At 55.9% G+C, this 17329-nt stretch overlaps 1 protein-coding gene across 1 annotated transcript in view; it reads left to right on the top strand.

Annotated features, from left to right (window-relative positions):
* HMCN2 (hemicentin 2) overlaps positions 1–10092 on the top strand; it is a 178485-nt gene extending 168393 nt beyond the window's left edge. The window contains exons 88-98 of the mRNA XM_070378841.1: positions 1260–1397; positions 1517–1638; positions 1993–2230; positions 2364–2426; positions 2539–2661; positions 3314–3448; positions 4882–5010; positions 5556–5873; positions 7001–7120; positions 7923–8049; positions 9256–10092. Coding sequence (XP_070234942.1) covers positions 1260–1397; positions 1517–1638; positions 1993–2230; positions 2364–2426; positions 2539–2661; positions 3314–3448; positions 4882–5010; positions 5556–5873; positions 7001–7120; positions 7923–8049; positions 9256–9601 — 1859 coding nt within the window. The 3' untranslated portion in view covers positions 9602–10092. The remainder of the gene's footprint in view (positions 1–1259; positions 1398–1516; positions 1639–1992; positions 2231–2363; positions 2427–2538; positions 2662–3313; positions 3449–4881; positions 5011–5555; positions 5874–7000; positions 7121–7922; positions 8050–9255) is intronic.
* The last annotated feature ends 7237 nt before the right edge of the window (positions 10093–17329 follow it).

The raw sequence follows: 17329 nt of genomic DNA, 5'->3' as shown, positions 1-17329 counted from the left end.
AGTGCAGGAGATGTAAGAGACGCAGGTTCTATCCCTGGGTCGGGAAGATCCCCTGGAGGAGGGCATGGCAACCCACTCCAGCATTCTTGCCTGGGAAATCCCACAGACAGGGGAGGCTGGCGGGTTACAATCCATAGGGTCACAAAGAGTGGGACATGACTAAAGCAACTTAGCACACATGCACGCAGGTGGAATTAGGGTCACAAAGAGTGGGACATGACTAAAGCAACTTAGCACACATGCACGCAGATGGAATGTTCTGGAGAGACATTATAAATGCTGCTGTAACAGACCCTACCATCTCACCCAGCCCAGGGGCTCCTACATCCCCTCATGGGGGTCCAGAGCGGGGAGAGGGTCGTGCTGAAAGGGGTTTTGCTACAAGCAGCCCCTCCAGCACTACCCTTGACCACAGACTGTGTCAGCCCTGGCTGGGGGGAATAGGGCGGAGCTGCAGGGGGTCACTCCAGGCTGCTTGCTGTCAGTAGAGAGCGAGTGAGACACAGCCCAGATGCAGCTGCTTTTCTTCCAGCTGCAGGAGCAGGAGCTATGGAGAAGCCTCTGGCTCCAGGCCAGGCGCTCAGGCTCTGTTTAGTGGAAGCAGAGACAAAGAGGCCAAGAAGGTTCTGCTCCCAGGCAGGGGGGTCCAGCTAGCTCCCGTGAACATCAGCCCTCTTGCGCCTCTTCTGAGCCAGCAGTTTGGCCGAGAAGCTGGACCATCCCTGGCCCTAAGCCAGCAGGGTTCCCCCTTCCCCCAGTCCCAGATCCCACCTGCCCCAAGAGGAGGCTGAGCTTCATAAGAGATCTGTGAATCCTTGTCCAGGAATTTTTTTTTTTTTGGCTCCTTTTTCCAAGTCAGTGGTTTAGAAAAATCCTGTGTCTCCCAGGCTCTTATGGAAGGTGTCTACAAGTTAGGAGACCTGGTTAATTTTCAACTTGGTCCAGCATGTATACAGTGATGGTCTATACTGTTCTGGGCTCTGTGGTGACCCAGTAGCCCTGAGTATTTATTGAATTCAATTGAATACTAAATAGACTTCTCTGCATAAATATATTTTGCTAATTTTCACAATTAGTCCATGTAGTAGATATTGTCTTCACCACTTCTCAGGTTCTGGCCCAGGTAATCACAAAGCTGGGCCTGGGCGGTGGGGGGAAGGGACCGATCTCTCCTACTGGGGCAATAGGGAGCCACAGAGAGACCTTGAGCGGGAGAGCAGCTGCCCTTAGGATCCAGCCTGTGTGTCCACCCTATCCAGGGCCTCTGATGCGGGTGCTCGTGGTCACCATCGCCCCCATCTACTGGGCCCTGGCTGGAGAGAGTGGAGACGCCCTTAACGGCCACTCCCTGACGGGTGGCAGCTTCCAGCAGGAGTCACATGTGGAATTTGCCACAGGTAAGCGGGGGGCTGGGCGGGGGTGGTCTTCCCGGAGGTGGGCCAGGTGGGGCTGAGGTCTGAGCCCTGGGCCTCTCCCCCATGGTGACTCCAGCCTTGGGGGGTTGGGTGGGTTGCAGGGGAGCTGCTCACTATGACCCAGGTGGCCCGGGGCCTGGATCCCAACGGCCTCCTGCTCCTCGATGTGGTGGTCAATGGCATCGTCCCCGAGAGCCTAGCGGATGCAGATCTGCAAGTGCAGGTTGTATCGGGGAGCGGGGCGAGCCCTGGGGTGTGCAGGTGGGGTGGGCGAGAGAGAGTGGGAGGTCCTGTCCCTATGCCCCTCACCCCTACCACTGTCACCCACAAGCAGCCAAGCCACTTTCCTTCCTGGACCCCCAGCAGGGGCTGAGCCTGGCCTGGCTGGACTTAGGGGAGGACCAGCCCCCCAGTGGGAAGATGCTCTGGGTCCAGCTTCCCCAAGAGCCCGAGGGAGCCCAGCTGGTTGGAAGCAGAGCTGAAAGGCCCACGCCCCCCAGTTGGGGACTGAGGGTCCCTCACCCCTTGGAAGTTGGTACCCTGATGTCCTTGTCCCCCCACCCCCCACCCCGCCCAGGACTTCGAGGAGCGGTATGTGCAGACGGGGCCCGGCCGGCTCTTCGTGGGCTCCACGCAGAGCTTCCTGCAGGATAGCCTCCGCTCATTCCTGCGCTGCAACCACAGCATCCGGTACAGCGCGGCCCAGGGCCCCCAGCCCCAGCTGGTGCAGCACCTGCGGGCCTCCGCTATCAGCTCGGCCTTCGACCCCGAGGCCGAGGCCCTGCACTTCCAGCTCTCCACGGCTCTGCAAGCTGGTGAGGCCCTGTCAGTCTCCCCAGCTCCCACGGCCCCAGCCAGGGCCCCCAGATGAGCCTGGGCCATCTCTCGCCAGGCCCCTTGGGCCCTGGGGCCCACGTGAACTCAGGGCCTGTCCCCTTTGCCTTGCAGAAGAGAATGAGGTTGGCTGCCCGGAGGGCTTTGAGCTGGACGCCCAGGGAGAGTTCTGTGTGGGTGAGCACCCTCCCCTCCCCGGCACGGACGAGGGAGGCCTCCTGGCCTAGGAGGGGCAAGCTGGCGGGAGGGCCTGGGAGCACGGACCGTCAGACCCCTCCCCTCCCCGCAGACAGGGACGAGTGCTCCGACAGCCCCCGGCCCTGCTCCCACTCCTGCCACAATGCACCTGGCCGCTTCTCCTGCTCCTGCCCGGTTGGCTTCGCCCTGGCCAGGGACGAAAGGACCTGCAGAGGTGAGCGGCCCCCGAGGGGAAGAGGCTCGCTGGGGACCTGGCCCAGATGCGCGCAGGGAGATTCCGGGCTTGGACCCTGGGCCAGGGGGCACACCCCTCAGGGAACGTGAGCTGAGGGGTTCCAATGCCCTCTTATCACAGAGAACTTGCTGTTTTGAGGGCCTCGGAGCAGGGAGGCTCAAGTACTTGGGGGTGAAGGGGTTCCTCAAAGATACACATGCCCTGAGAAGCCTTCCTGGCCCTCAGCAGGCATTTCTGGTCAACTGGAAGTGAGCTGGCACCCACCTGTTCCCTCTTGTTCTACTTGCCCCCCTCTTATCGAAGTTGCTGGATGACAAAGCTGACCGTGAGCCGCGGTCTAGACACTGATGCCCCGCCTGTGTCTTCTATCCCACCAGTGGGGCCTGGCACTGCCGGGTGTCTGCTTTGGGGCACCCAAAGGGCACTCTCTGCAGCCTCACTTCAGACGCCCCAGGCCAAGGCCCAGGGCCCCTTGGGGTGGGCTCTGTGCTCCCAGGGGTGTTGAGATGATGGCCAGTGCTAGCAGGAGGGGCGGGGACCCTCGTGCCAGGGGCGTCTGGGCCTGGGGGCACAAAGCCTGTGTGGGTGGGCTGGGCCTGGGGACAAGCGTTCATGCGCCCCCCACCCCCAGATGTGGACGAGTGTGCATGGGAGGCCGACCTCTGCCAAGAGGATCAGCGCTGCGTGAACCTGCTGGGGTCCTACCACTGCCTGCCCGACTGCAGGCCTGGCTTCCGGGTGGCCGCCGATGGAGCCAGTTGTGAAGGTGATAAGGCCAGGGGGCTGAACTGTCCTGCTCCTGGGAGCCCAGTCGTTGCCAGGGCGCAGCAGAGGGCCTGTCGTGTGTCACTGGGACGCTGGGCCTTCAGGGAAGCTGGAGCCCAGGGAGGCTGGGGAGGAAGCCTGAGCTGGGCACAGGAGGTCCGCGTACCCTTGGCAAGTTCCCTTCTCCTTTCTGGGCCCCAGGTTTGTCTGCCTGACAAAGAGGGGGCAGGTCAGGGATGGCAAACACAGGCTACCTCTGCTACCATCTCCCCTCATGGGTCGTGGTCCAGCCTCTGCATCCTTAACACAGCTTCTCCAGCTTCAGTGACTACTGCAGCTGCCCTTCGAGATGAAACCTAGGTGCCAGCCCTGGATATGTGACTTCTAGGGTCCTTCCTGCCCTAGCATTCTAGGCTTTCATAATGCTGGGTCCTTGGGCTTCCCTGGTGGCTCAGATGGTAAACGCATCTGCCTGCAATGCTGGAGACCCAGGTTCGATCCCTGGGTCAGGAAGATCCCCTGGAGAAGGAAATGGCAACCCACTCCAGTACCCTTGCCTGGAAAATGGGGCCTACAGTCCATGGGGCCGCGGAGTCAGACACGACTGAACGACTTCACTTTCTCTCTTTCTGGTTTCTCCGAGAGAGGCCATCGGTGAGTGGGGAGAGTATGATCAGTTTGGACTCAGAAGAGGCGGTCACTCCATTTCGGTGACTGTTCGTAGGACTCCTCTGCTTCCTGTCTTCTTCCTGCACTCCCTTCCTTCTTTCTCACCATATTTTGAGCTCTGCCCATACACCAGGGTCCTAAACCCTTCACGTGCATGAGCCAGTTTTCTCCCCGTGACTCCATGAAAGAGTCCTGTCGTGACCCCTTTTTACAGATGAGGAAACTGAGGCTCAGGGAAGGGATGTTCCTGACTCAAGGATCAAGAAACATGGCAGAGTTCAGTCCAAACTTGGGGCTCTGTGTCCAAAAGCGTTAAGCCACTCAGTCGTGTCTGACTCTTTATGACCCCCATGGACTGTAGCCGGCCTGCCAGGCAATGGGATTTCCCAGGTGAAAATACTGGAGTGGGTTGCCATCGCTTTCTCCAGGGGATCTTCCCTACCCAGGGATGGAACCTGGCTCTCCTGCATTGCAGGCAGATTCTTCACTGTCGGAGCCACCAGGGAAGCCCCGTGCCTCCAAAGCCCACCTTTTAAGCCCCTTCCTTCCTTTGAACCCAGACCCTTCTTACCCTCCAAACCTGGTATAATTAAACGTAGTGGTTGCAAAGGCTGGCATTCCACCAGCTGGCACTGAAGTTGAAGAAGGAGACAGGGATGAGGCCCAGATGTTAAGAGGCGTGATGTGTCCTAGGAGAGGGGCTCTGGGCTCAGCAACCGTCCCCCTGCCCCACAACCCGGCCCACCCTTGCTCCTTCCTTTCCAGATGTGGACGAGTGTCTGGAGCAGACAGATGAGTGTCACTACAACCAGACTTGTGAGAACATCCCAGGCGGGCACCGCTGCGGCTGCCCCAGGGGCTACCAGGTCCAGGACCCCGGCCTGCCCTGCCTAGGTACGGGGAGAGCCACCCCCTCGCTGGGACCCTGGTCGGCACCCCCAGCTCACAGGCAGGGAGCCGTCATAACAAGGATGACACTTGAGTTCAGTGAATAGAAATAGAAGCCAAAACCAAGTGTGCAACCAGCACACGCCTGATCTGTGCTTCGCCTGCTGTTTCCTACCCCCTGCCCAGCAAGGTCACCTTCCCTGGGGGCCTAGGAGGGGGAGGAGGGTGGTGAGAGGCGGGTGGGTCTCAGAGAAGCTTTGCCAAGAATGAGCCTGGGGGCCGAAGGGAGGAGTGTTGAGGGACCCATTAAGGGACCGTGGGGTCTGGGGCTCGGGGCTGGGGGACATGGGAACCTCTTGGAGCACTAGATCCTGGAAGGGGAGAGGAGGTTGGGGGTGCGGAGAGGGAGGGCTTGGTGGCAGGCTGGTGTGCAGGGGTCGAGGCAGCTGGATTCTGGGAAAGGCTGGAGGGCAAGAGAGATGGCCAGAGCCAGGCGGAGCAGCACAACTCTGAGCCGCCTGGGCGCCTGGCCTGGCCCTGCTCCCCTCCAGATATCAACGAGTGCCTGCAGCTGCCCGGGCCCTGCGCCTACCAGTGCCACAACCTCCAGGGCGGCTACCGCTGCCTGTGCCCGCCGGGCCAGACTCTCCTCCGCGATGGCAAGACTTGCACCCCACTGGAGCGCAGTGGACCAAACGTGACCACCGTCAGCCACCGGGACCCCCTGGTGGCCTGGCTGCAGGCCCGTGGCCCCAAGCCCAGAGGGTCCTACCACGCCTGGGTCTCCCTCCGACTGGGCCCCAGAGCCCTGAGCATGGGCCGGGCCTGGTGCCCGCCCGGCTTCATCCGGCAGAACGGCGTCTGCACAGGTAAGACTGAACCCCGCGGGACACACCCCGCTGTGCTGACTCAGGCCCCCGGGCTGGGCGTGTGGGCACCACGCCCGTGTTCAGAAACCCAGGGTGCAGGCAAGTAGGATGGCAATGCAGGCAGACGGCTGCCTCCTCACTACATGGTTTCTCGGAACCCCGGCTGTGCCAGTGGGCAGGGGGCTTCCAAAGTGGGTGGAGCGTTTTCCAAACCGTTGACTGCAGGACTTCTTTACCGCTTGTGGCTCAGCCGGTAAAGAATCTGCCTGCAATAAAGGAGACCTGGGTTCGACCCCTGGGTTGGGAAGATCCCCTGGAGAAGGGAAAGGCTACCCACTCCAGTATTCCAGCCTGGAGAATTTCTATACAGTCCATGGGGTCGAAAAGAGTCAGACACGACTGAGTGACTTTCACGTTCGCATTACCCAGAGGGAAGGCAAGTGTTCCCAGGAACCCACTTGGAGGGACTCTCCTCCAGTGCGCAGAGGTGAAGCGGTCAGGGAGGGAAGGAGAATGGTCCAGGTTGACCTGAGAAGGTCAACAGGGACTGGGGAGTGCTACAGAGTCATGCGGGTCGAGGGCCCTTGTGTGGAGGCAGGTTGGCGCTGGGCTGCAGACAGGGGAAGGCATGGAAGGCAGGTGTATTTCAGCATCACTGCCTGGACAGAACCGTCTGTCCTGGGAGCCCTATCTGCCCCCGACACCCACCCCATGGCTTGGTGCACATGGAGCCCAGGGACTCTCCCAACCTCCCCATCCAGGGTTGGGTGGGGCATGAAAGTGAAGTCGCTTAGTCATGTCCGACTCTTTGCAATCCCATGGACTGTAGTCTACCAGGCTCCTCCATCCATGGGACTTTCCAGGCAAGAATACTGGAGTAGGTTGCCATTTCCTTCTCCAGGAGATCTTCTGGACCCAGGGACTGAACCTGGGTCTCCCGCACTGTAGGCGGACGCTTTACTGTCTGGGCCACCAGGAAAGGGGCATGGCAGGGAGAAATCCCTGGTGCCTAAGCAGGGGATCTCCCTGACTTGTCCCGAGCCTGGCGATGGGCAGGCGTGCGGCCACCTGGGCATTTGTGACTCAGTGTTTCTCTGCTCGCAACCCCTACCCCGCCCCGGGGCCAGACCTGGACGAGTGCCGCGTGAGAAACCTGTGCCAACACGCCTGCCGAAACACAGAGGGCAGCTACCAGTGCCTCTGCCCTGCAGGCTACCGCCTCCTCCCCAGCGGGAAGAACTGCCAGGGTGAGCAGGAAGGGGCGTCTCTCACCCAGTCTGCTCTCTCCAGTCCCCTCTCAACCATCTCCTGTGACGGAGGGGCAGGGAGGGGGTACGTGCTGCCCTCCCCCACCCAGGTGGCCAGAGCCAGAGCAGCACCCACAATCCCAGCGGGAGCTAAGAAATTGTTGTGGACAGGCTCTGAACATAGCTGGGCGTGTGTCCCTGGACAACTCGCTTCACCTCTCTGTGTCTCGGCCTCCTGGCGAGGTGGGGCTCACACGGCCCCTCCAATAAATGTCTGGATGAGGAGGGTGGCCGCAGAGCCCGTGCTCAGCAAGGCGGCGGCTGCTGGGAGTAGAAGGGAAGCCCTCTAAGCCCTAGGCCAGCACATTTCCCCTAAGGTGCTCTGCAGTGGGTCAAGCTGCTGCTTCTAGTCTTCATGCCTCACTCTATTGTGGGGGTCACCGAATGGCCTCTGAGAGGGTGGGGCTCCCACGGGGATGGGGGGCAGAGAAGGATCACCGGCCGTGGCCTCTCGGGGTCCTAAGGCAATTGTCTCCCTCAGCCTCTTTACGCCAGCTCCAGGCTCAGCGGTCCCCAGAGTGCCCACCTGGGGAGAAGGGGAGGTGCCAGGGGCCTGCCAGCTGGGCTGTCACAGTGTCAGCTGGGGACCAGGCAAGGGGCTACCCACCTTGCTGTCCTCTGAGGGCATCGCTCTCCCACCTAACCCACCCCTCCCCTCCACGCCTCCCTGGCTCCTGCCTTGGGCTCTTTCTCCTTTGCCCCATGTCTTCACCCTGCTCTCCTCACCCACCTGCCTGCCCAGACATCAACGAGTGTGAGGAGGACGGCATCGAGTGCGGGCCCAGCCAGATGTGCTTCAACACCCGTGGCAGCTACCAGTGTGTGGACACGCCGTGTCCCGCCACCTACCGGCAGGGCTCCAGCCCTGGGTAAGGGCTGAGCTGGTTGGGGGTTGGGGGGTGTGGGCAGATGGTCTGCTAAGAGCTGGGCAGCGGGACACTCTGGCTCCTGGAGAGCCCGACTCCTCCTTCTCCAGGAAGGCCCTGTCTCGGGCCAGAGGTCCTCGAAGGGCCAGAGGGTCAACCCTGCCAGAACTCCTGGGCGGGGCTCCTGAGCTCAAGGGCAACATGCCATCAAGGAAAACACTTTCCCTGCAGCTATTTGGGATGTGAACTCACTTGAACGGTTATCGTTTCCTGCACAGCGCTCGTCCGCTAAGCACGGAGCGCAGGGAGAGGCCAGAGCCGGGAGAGAACTGGGAGGCAGGGGTGCTGGGGGATGGACACACAGGGACACATGGGAACACGTGAGTCCATTCAGGAAAGCGGACACAGGAACACACGCGCAGGCGCATAAACTCCACCCAGAACCACAGGCAAAACCTGAGGACTCACACACAGCCACACAAACACAAAACACATTTCCTCCAGGTCTCTCACTGTGGCTACAGATACTCATAAAGATGCACAGACGAAGGGACCTTGGCTGGCAAGAGATGCAGCTGTCAGGGCAAGGATTTTGGGTGGCGACCTGGCGGGGGCTCTATTAATCACGAAGCCTAGGCTGAGGCTTGGAGCCAGTGGTGGGGGGAGGGGGGCACCCTTGGCAAGGTTGAACCCCCTTGGTGGTGGTGATGGTTTAGTTGCTAAGTCGTGTCCAACTCCTTGCGAGCCCATGGACCGTAGCCCACCAGGCTCCTCTGTCCATGGGTTTCTCTAGACAAGAATACTGGAGTGGGTTGCCATTTTCTTCTCCAGGGGATATTCCCCAGCCAGGGATCAAACCCTGGTCTCCCGCATTGCGGGCAGATTCTTTACCAACTGAGCTACAAGAGAAGCCCCCCTTACCCTGCTGCAAATCCAAAGCCAGTTCTGGGGTTCCGGAGTGCCTAGAGGGCTTATCACTGATGGGGGACCTGTTCGGGTGGGAAAGGGCAGGTCTCTGGCTTCCTGAGGCCTCAGTTTGCTGCTCTCTAAAATGGGCTGACAGTGACGCTTGTAGAGGCATGGGGCGCGCGAGGTGGTGGTCGGGCAGCTCACAGCTGAACTGCGGGAGTTGGGGGTGGAGTCTGCTTTATGCGGGCGGCCGGGCACGCGGATGGCAAACCGGAGTCGGTCGGTCTGTCTGTCCCGCAGGACGTGCTTCCGGCGCTGCTCACAGGACTGCAGTTCGGGCGGCCCCTCCACGCTGCAGTACAAGCTGCTGCCGCTGCCCCTGGGCGTGCGCGCCCTCCACGACGTGGCCCGCCTGGCCGCCTTCTCCGAGGCCGGCATCCCCGCCAACCGCACGGAGCTCAGCGTGCTCGAGCCCGACCCGCGCAGCCCCTTCGCGCTGCGCCCGCTGCGCGCCGGACACGGCGCCGTCTACACCCGCCGCGCGCTCACCCGCGCCGGCCTCTACCGGCTCACCGTGCGCGCCGCAGCGCCGCGCCACCAGAGCGTCTTCGTCCTGCTCATCGCCGTGTCCCCCTACCCCTACTGAGGGCCGCGGGCAGGGGCAGCGACCTCCGGGGATGGGGGCCAGAGAGGACTGGACCCCGCCCCCGCCCCCCCGCCACCCAGGTGGTGCTCTTGCCCATGCCACCCAGCCGTGGCAAGCGACGTCATCTTCTCCTGTCCCCGTGCGTCAGCGAGACCTTCAGCAAACACGCCTCGGCGCGGCAGCCTTGACCCCAGGACAGCGAGAATCCGAGCTCGCCTAGCTTCCTCCGCCGTGGGGGTGGAGCCCAGCAGGGAGGTGACAGACGCTGTCCTTAGGTGGCGAAGACAGCAGGCAGGCTTGGGTAAATGAAGCCTGGCGGGCTTCTGCGGGCTTTCCGCAAGCCCCAGGGGACCCCGGGCGGGGACACAGCGCCCTGAGACGCTTGAGGGGAGAGGGGGCCGCAGCCGCTGTCACCCCCCATACCTGGCATTGTCATCCTGAACCGGGTGTGTGTATGGAAACCATAAAAACGTCTGTGTTTACCACTTTGGTTTCTTCCTCCAGTTATGTTGCTTTGGTAAGGAGGGGCTTTGGGAGGGAGACCACCACCCTTTAGGTCCTGGTGGTTCAGTCCCCTGGTGAGATGGGGCTAACACGGCCCTCCCCGTCAATGGAGCCCAGGCTCCTTACGGATAGGGTGGCCCTGGCACCTTTCTGGGCGCAGTGTCCTCAGCCAAAAATACGAAAATATGAGAGTGCCCACAACCCAGGGCTGTGGGGATAATTAAATGAAGAAGGAGATATATCACACAGACAGCAGCTATCCCTGGTAGCAAAGAGTAATTCTTAATTAAAAATAATTGCTAACTGTATTTGAGGAATGGAATATTTCTGCCATATCATTAAACAAGGATGTCGCCGTCAGCGATGGCAGCCCTCCAGTGTGAGCTGGCGAGCCCCAAGGAAGCACAGGATGTGAAAAACACAGGAAACTGACCCCGGGTGGCTGAGGTGCCTATGAAAGGACTGAGTTCAGTGAGCCTTGCATCCTCCCATACGTAGAAAACACTCCATTCCTTAACTTGGGACATCTGGTTTCCTTTAACAGTAATAAGGCAATGGCACCCCCCTGGTGGGCTGTAGTCCATGGGGTTGCTAAGAGTCGGGCACGACTGAGCGACTTCACTTTCACTTTTCACTTTCATGCATTGGAGAAGGAAATGGCAACCCACTCCAGTATTCTTGCCTGGAGAATCCCAGGGACAGAGGAGCCTAGTGGGCTGCCGTCTATGGGGTCACACAGAGTCGGACACGACTGAAACGACTTAGCAGCAGCAGCATACCTGCCCTTTGTTGCAAAACTTCTGTATAACCTGGCTCCTACCCTCGCCTCCTCCAAGCAGTTTTCTCAGGCTAACTTGAGATGCTGCCTCCCAGGCTTGAAGTCCCAAGGGTTGCCACTGAATAAAACATAATTCTCAACTTTTAGGTTGTAAATACTTTTAAGTCGACGTATTTAATGAATTAATGCCATTTGATCATTTCATCATCCTTTAGAGAGTCATTAGGTCCTACTTATGTGCCAGACAGTGAACGTAAAATTCCTGTGCTTGTGAAGCTTATGTTCTCATGGCAAAGGTTTATAGACGGCAAGGAAGTGAGTGAAACGTGTCTTTGTCAGTTAGCGAGGGTGCTGGGAAGAAGAACTCAGCTGGGACGGTGGGGGTTCAGGGGCAATTTTTAACAGGCCGTCAGGGTAGGCCTCACTGAGTAGGTGGCATTGGAGCAGAGACCCAAGGAAGGTGAGGGAGACAGCCGTGCAGAAGTCGGCAGAAGGGCATTCTGGCAGAGGGAACGACAAATACCAGGGTGTCCCCCCACCCCAGGTAGAAGGATGCGGCAGCTCGGCGGGAGGAGGGGTGGGGGCTGTGGAGTACGATCAGAAACCAAAGAGGGTCAGGCAGACTCTGGGGGCCTGTGGGGCCCCTGTAGGGGTCTTGGCTTCAACAGGGTAAGCTGGTGAGGGACACGATTGGAATGTCTGTGTTTGTATGGACCTGTCTCCAGTAAGCTGGGAGAGGATTTGTCAGAAGCCCAGCAATACTGTTCCTCGAGCTCCCCCCATCCCTGCCCTCCTGCCTGGGCTGCCCGCAGCCCCCTGCCTCAGTGATCGCTCTGTGCCAGCTGCCCCTAAACACAGCCTCTGGCAGAAAGAGGCCATTTCTCTTCCATGTGCTTCTGGTCCTTTGTCCCAGCTCCCTTTGGTCAGTGTGACACTGACCTCCTCCTTAGCACCCCCAGCCTCTCATCTGGGCAACAAGAAAAGCAGAGTTATTTCCCACTAAGGGATGTATGGAGATAAGACTTCATAAACAGAGGCCTTCCAGCCAGGCTGGGGTGAACAGAGGAGTCTCTACGTGCATTTTATAGGTGGAGAAAAGGACACTCGGAGGGAACAGGGCCTAGTCCCTTGCCTGATAGGTGACTGGTTAGTGGTTAGATTGGGACTCCCACCAACAGCCCCAAATGAATCTTCCCCAGGGTACTCCCAATTTCAAAGTTTGTTTCTTTTGAACCAGGCTTCTCTGGTGGCTGAAGATGGTAAAGAATCGGCCTGTAATGCAGGAGACCTGGGTTCGATCCCTTGGTCGGGAAGATGCCCTGGAGAAGAATACCACCTACTCCAGTATTCTTGCCAGGAGAGTTCCATGTACAGAGGAGCCTGGCATACACAGTCTGTGGGATCGCAAAGAGTCAGACACAACTGAGCAACTAATCCTTCATTTTCTCTTGAACTGGGGGTCTGTGAGCATCTTCTATAAAGGACCAAATAGTGAATCATTTTGGCTTTGGGGAAAACATTAAACTTCTCCCCTGGCCATTGCCCTGCAAATGCAGTCACAGTCAACACACAGAGAAGGAGTGACTGGCTTCCAATAACACTTCATTTGTGTTTTAACTTCGGTTCAGTTCAGTCGCTCAGTCGTGTCTGACTCTTTGTGACCCCATGGACTGCAGCATGCTAGGCTTCCCTGTCCATCACCAACTCCCGGAGTCCACCCAAACTCATGTCCATTGATTCAGTGATGCCATCCAACCATCTCATCCTCTGTTGTCCCCTTCTCCTCCTGCCTTCAGTCTTTCCCAGCATCAGGGTCTTTTCAAATGAATCAGTTCTTCGCATCAGGTGGCCAAAGTATTGGAGTTTCAGCTTCAGCATCAGTCCTTCCAATGAATATTCAGGACTGATTTCCTTTAGGATGGACTGGTTAGCTCCTTGCAGTCCAAGGGACTCTCAAGAGTCTTCTCCAACACCACAATTCAAAAGCATCCATTCTTGGGCGCTCAGCTTTCTTTATAGTCCAACTCTCACATCCATACATGACTATTGGAAAAAAACATAGCTTTGACTAGACAGACCTTTGTTGGCAACATCTCTGCTTTTTAATATACTGTCTAGGTTTTAAAGTTCACGCAATTTTCATGTGTTATAGAACAGTCTTTTTTTTTTTTTTTTTTTAAGCCGTTTACAAATGCAAAAACCATTCTTAGCCTGCAGGCTTCATGAGAACAAATAGGAACCATAGTTTATCAATTGCTGGCTTAAAGCACAGAAGTTGCCAATGGTGGAATTTGAGGCCGGGTTGGTGAGAGAGTCCAGGGATGAGGGAAGAAAGGAGGGAGGAGCTTCCCAGTTCCTCCTCATACCCGCTTTGTCCAGGGCCCACCTGTAAAGACTATCCTTGGACTGAACAACCTTTTTTTTGTGCAACCCTAGGGGCCACGGGTCACAACTTAAGCCCTGCCCTTTGCTGAGCTGTTAATGTTTTATGGAGTCAGGGACTTTGCCGCTCATGAAAGGGTCGATCCTAGGGACGTGGCATTGAGTGGTGAGAACTGCTGCTCTCTCCCGCCTCCTCTCCCCAGACTCACACCGGCCCTTCGTGTTTGTCAAAGTATTTGTTGACTGTTCAGTGCCCTATAGACCTGAGTTTATTTAATTCTCCCAGGAACTCCAGAGATTGAAAAAAAAAAAAAAAGTAGTATGTCTATTTCACAGATGAGGGAAGGGGGGCTCAGAGAAGGTGAGCCACTCGGCCAAGCTCACACAGCACACAGGGGAAGAGAAGGACTCAGCGCAGCCTCCAGGCTCCCCTGCCTCCAGCCTCCGAGGAAGGCGGGTGGGAAGGAGAGGGCAGGCCAGAAGCAGGATGAAGAGGAGAGACATCAGCAGCTCCAGACCGCAGGAGCTGCCACAGCAGGGTGTGTTCCGTTGACCTCCTCCCACCCCCATCTCCTATCCCCTACCCTGAAGCTCAGGAACAGAGGCAGGTGAGAGGGAGCGATTGCTCCAAGTCTACCCCAGCCAGGGGCAGACTTGGCCTGGAATCCAGGCTGTGATGCTGAGTCCGGTGCTTCCCACTCCACCCTCATCCGCAGAATGATCGCCAAGGGGAGGAGGTGCCTCCCAAGGGAGCTCAGCTGGCCCCAGAGGGGTGTTTTCCACTCTGCTTTTCCAGCTGCCGCTGCCATTGGCCAAAGCCACATCCAGCTGCCCAGCCTCCTGCTGCTGCTTGACCTCTGAGGCTGTTCTGAACCATCAGGGGTGGAAAACAGCCCTGCAGGTCACTCATTAAACTCCCTGATGCAGCTTTTCCAAGAATCCACTCCGGACTCCGTGTTCCCTCTAGGCGGGGACAGGCAACCCGGGGTCCAGCCCAGAGGGCACTCCCTGTTCCTGGGGCCAGTGCCCAGATCCGGATGGCAGCAAAGTAGCTTCTGGTGCCAACCATGAGATCGTCGCAGAGTGCAGGGCTGGGGTCTCTACATACTCAGGCCCCTCCATGAACTGCACATGCAGAGCTCTCCCATCTCAGAGGAGAGATGGGGGGCAAGAAGGACCTACTCTACAGTCACAAGCTGCATCTGTTTTCATAGGTTCTCGGGGGATTTAACAAGATCACGTCCATTGAGCGTGCCATTAAGCATGAGTTCAGACAATGGACCTCAACAGTCAGAGCTGACCCTTAGAAAAGTCACCTTGGCTGCAATGTGGAAGGTGCAGTGAGCGTAGGCAGGAAGACAGGTGAGGTGTCTCCTGCAGAGGTACAGGTGCAAAGGGATGGTGATCTAAGACAACAGCAGTGAGGGGACTGCGCTGGGGGTCCAGGGCTTAAGAATCCACCTGGCAATGCAGAGGACTCGGTTTTGATCCCGGGTTGGGACACTAATATCCTACATGCTGTGAGGCTACCGAACCCGAGCCACAACTAGAGAGTCTGTGCGTCACAACTAGAGGAGTCTGTGTGTCACAGCTAGAGGAGTCTGTGCGTCACAGCTAGAGAGTCTGTGCACCACAATGAAAGATCTCACATGATGCAATGAAGATCTGAGTGCCACAGCTAAGACCAGATGCAGCCAGACAAATAAATAAATATTGGGGGAAAATAAAACCAGCAGTGGGGAGGGGGAGAAGAGATCAGAGCCCTCATGCTCCTGCATTTTGTCACTGGGGACTTTAGGTCTCTACTAGGTACCAGCGTGAGAGACGGCATATGACAAGGGACCAACTGGTGGGAGGAAGGGAAGGGTCAGAGAAGCAGCCCCAACGAACAGTGTGTGTGTGCAAAGACAATAAGACAAGGAACAGCTTGGTATATTGAAGACACCTAAAGCAGGCCAGTGCTGCTGGAGTGTGGTGGGTGAGGGCAGAAAAGGAAGTATAGGGTGCTAGATTTTATCCTAAGAGGGATGGGGGACCATCAGAGTCTTTTTAGAAATCATTTTAATCCATTAGTATTTTTTTTCTTAAAAATAAACTTTATCGGGATATTAATAGAATTATTTGGGGAATGCAAGGTTGCTTTAACATCTGAAAATCAATGTAATTTACCACATTTACAGAATAAAGAGAAAATTATATGATCATCTCAATAGATGCAGAAAAAAACATTTGACAAAATTCAATACCTACTCATGACAAAAACAGAAAAGTGAATTTCTTCACCTAATAAAAAACTACAACTAACATCATACTCAATGGTGAATGACTGAATGAATGATCCCCAAAGATCATCAACAAGTGAAGGATATCAACTCAGATCAATTCTATTCAACACTGTACTAGGGTCCTCACCGTTGGAATAAAGCAAGAAAAAAAGGCACAAAGATAACACAGGGGAGAAGTACAACTGTCTCTGTTCACAGTCAACATTATTGTCCACATAGAAAACCCTAAGGTATTTACAAAAGTCTACCAAAATTAATCAGCAAATTTAGCAAGGTTGCAGGAGGCAAATCCAATATACAAAAATCAGTTGTATTTCTATACATTAGCAACAATCAATTGGAAAATAAAATTTTAAATATCACTTACAATAGTATCAAAAACCTTAAAATACTTAGAAACAAATTTAATGAAAGAAGCAAGACCCACACACTAAAAACTATAAAACATGCCCAGACATCTGAGTCAAGATGGATCTGTTGGCACTCCGGTTGAAAATGAGGACTTTGTACCACCCATCAGAGATGCCCCAACCTGTCAGGCATTACTCTTCTCTAAATGAAAGACTCGGGCATTTGCCTGAGAATAGACTTCCACCTGGCAAGTTATCCAAGGTGCCCAATAAAATATCCATCTCAGAGCTGGGCTCTGGAGCAGCCATACCTGTGGCCCTGAGAAGCTCTGTCTCCTCCTCCAGATTCCAGCTGCTCCTCATGATAGCCACATATTCTTTCCCAAATGGAGCATGTCCACACTCACCTAGTCCATCAGCAGCAGGGATCCTTTTTATTTTAAATTAATTTTATTGGAATACAGTTGCTTTACTATGTTGTGTTAGTTCCTGCTGTACAGCAAAGTGAATCAGTTATGTGTATACATTTAGCTCTTTTTTTAGATTTCCTTCCCATTTAGGTCAACACAGAGCATTGAGTAGAGTTCCCTGTGCTATACAGTAGGTTCTCATTAGTTATCTATTTTATACATGCTGCTGCTGCTGCTAAGTCTCTTCAGTCGTGTCCAACTCTGTGCGACCCCATAGATGGCAGCCCACCAGGTTCCACCGTTCCTGGGATTCTCCAGGCAAGAACACTGGAGTGGGTTGCTATTTCTTTCTCCAATGCATGAAAGTGAAAGGTGAAAGTGAAGTCGCTCAGTCATGTCCAACTTAGCGACCCCATGGACTGCAGCCCACCAGGCTCCTCCATCCATGGGATTTTCCAGGCAAGAGTACTGGAGTGGGTTGCCATTGCCTCCTCCAATTTTATACATAGTAGTGTATATACTTAGCAGCAGCAGCAGTGTATATATGGGGGCTTCCCTGATAGCTCAGTTGGTAAAAAATTCACCTTCAATGCAGGAGACCCCGGTTCGATTCCTGGGTCAGGAAGATCTGCTGGAGAAGGAATAGGCTACCCACTCCAATATTCTTGGGCTTCCTTTGTGGCTCAGTTGGTAAAGAATCCGCCTGCAATGTGTATATATGGCACATATATGCATTGTATATATGTATATATGGCAATCCTAATCTCCCAATTCATCCCACCCCCCTCCAAATTCATCCCACCCCTCACTTCCCCTTAGTAGCCATAAGTTTGTTCTCTACATCTGCGACTCGATTTCTGCTTTGCAGATAAGTTCATCCATACCATTTTTCTAGATTCCACATGTAAGTGATATTAACGATATTTGTTTTTCTGACCTACTTCATTCTGTATGACAATCTCTAGATCCATCCACGTCTCTGCAAATGCCACTATTTCGTTCCTTTTTGTGGCTGAGTA

This window comes from Bos mutus, chromosome 11 (genome assembly GCF_027580195.1).
Source record: "Bos mutus isolate GX-2022 chromosome 11, NWIPB_WYAK_1.1, whole genome shotgun sequence".
In the NCBI taxonomy this organism is placed as follows: Eukaryota; Metazoa; Chordata; class Mammalia; order Artiodactyla; family Bovidae; genus Bos; species Bos mutus.
Note: the sequence above shows the minus strand (reverse complement) of the source record. Positions and strands in the feature narration are given on the sequence as shown.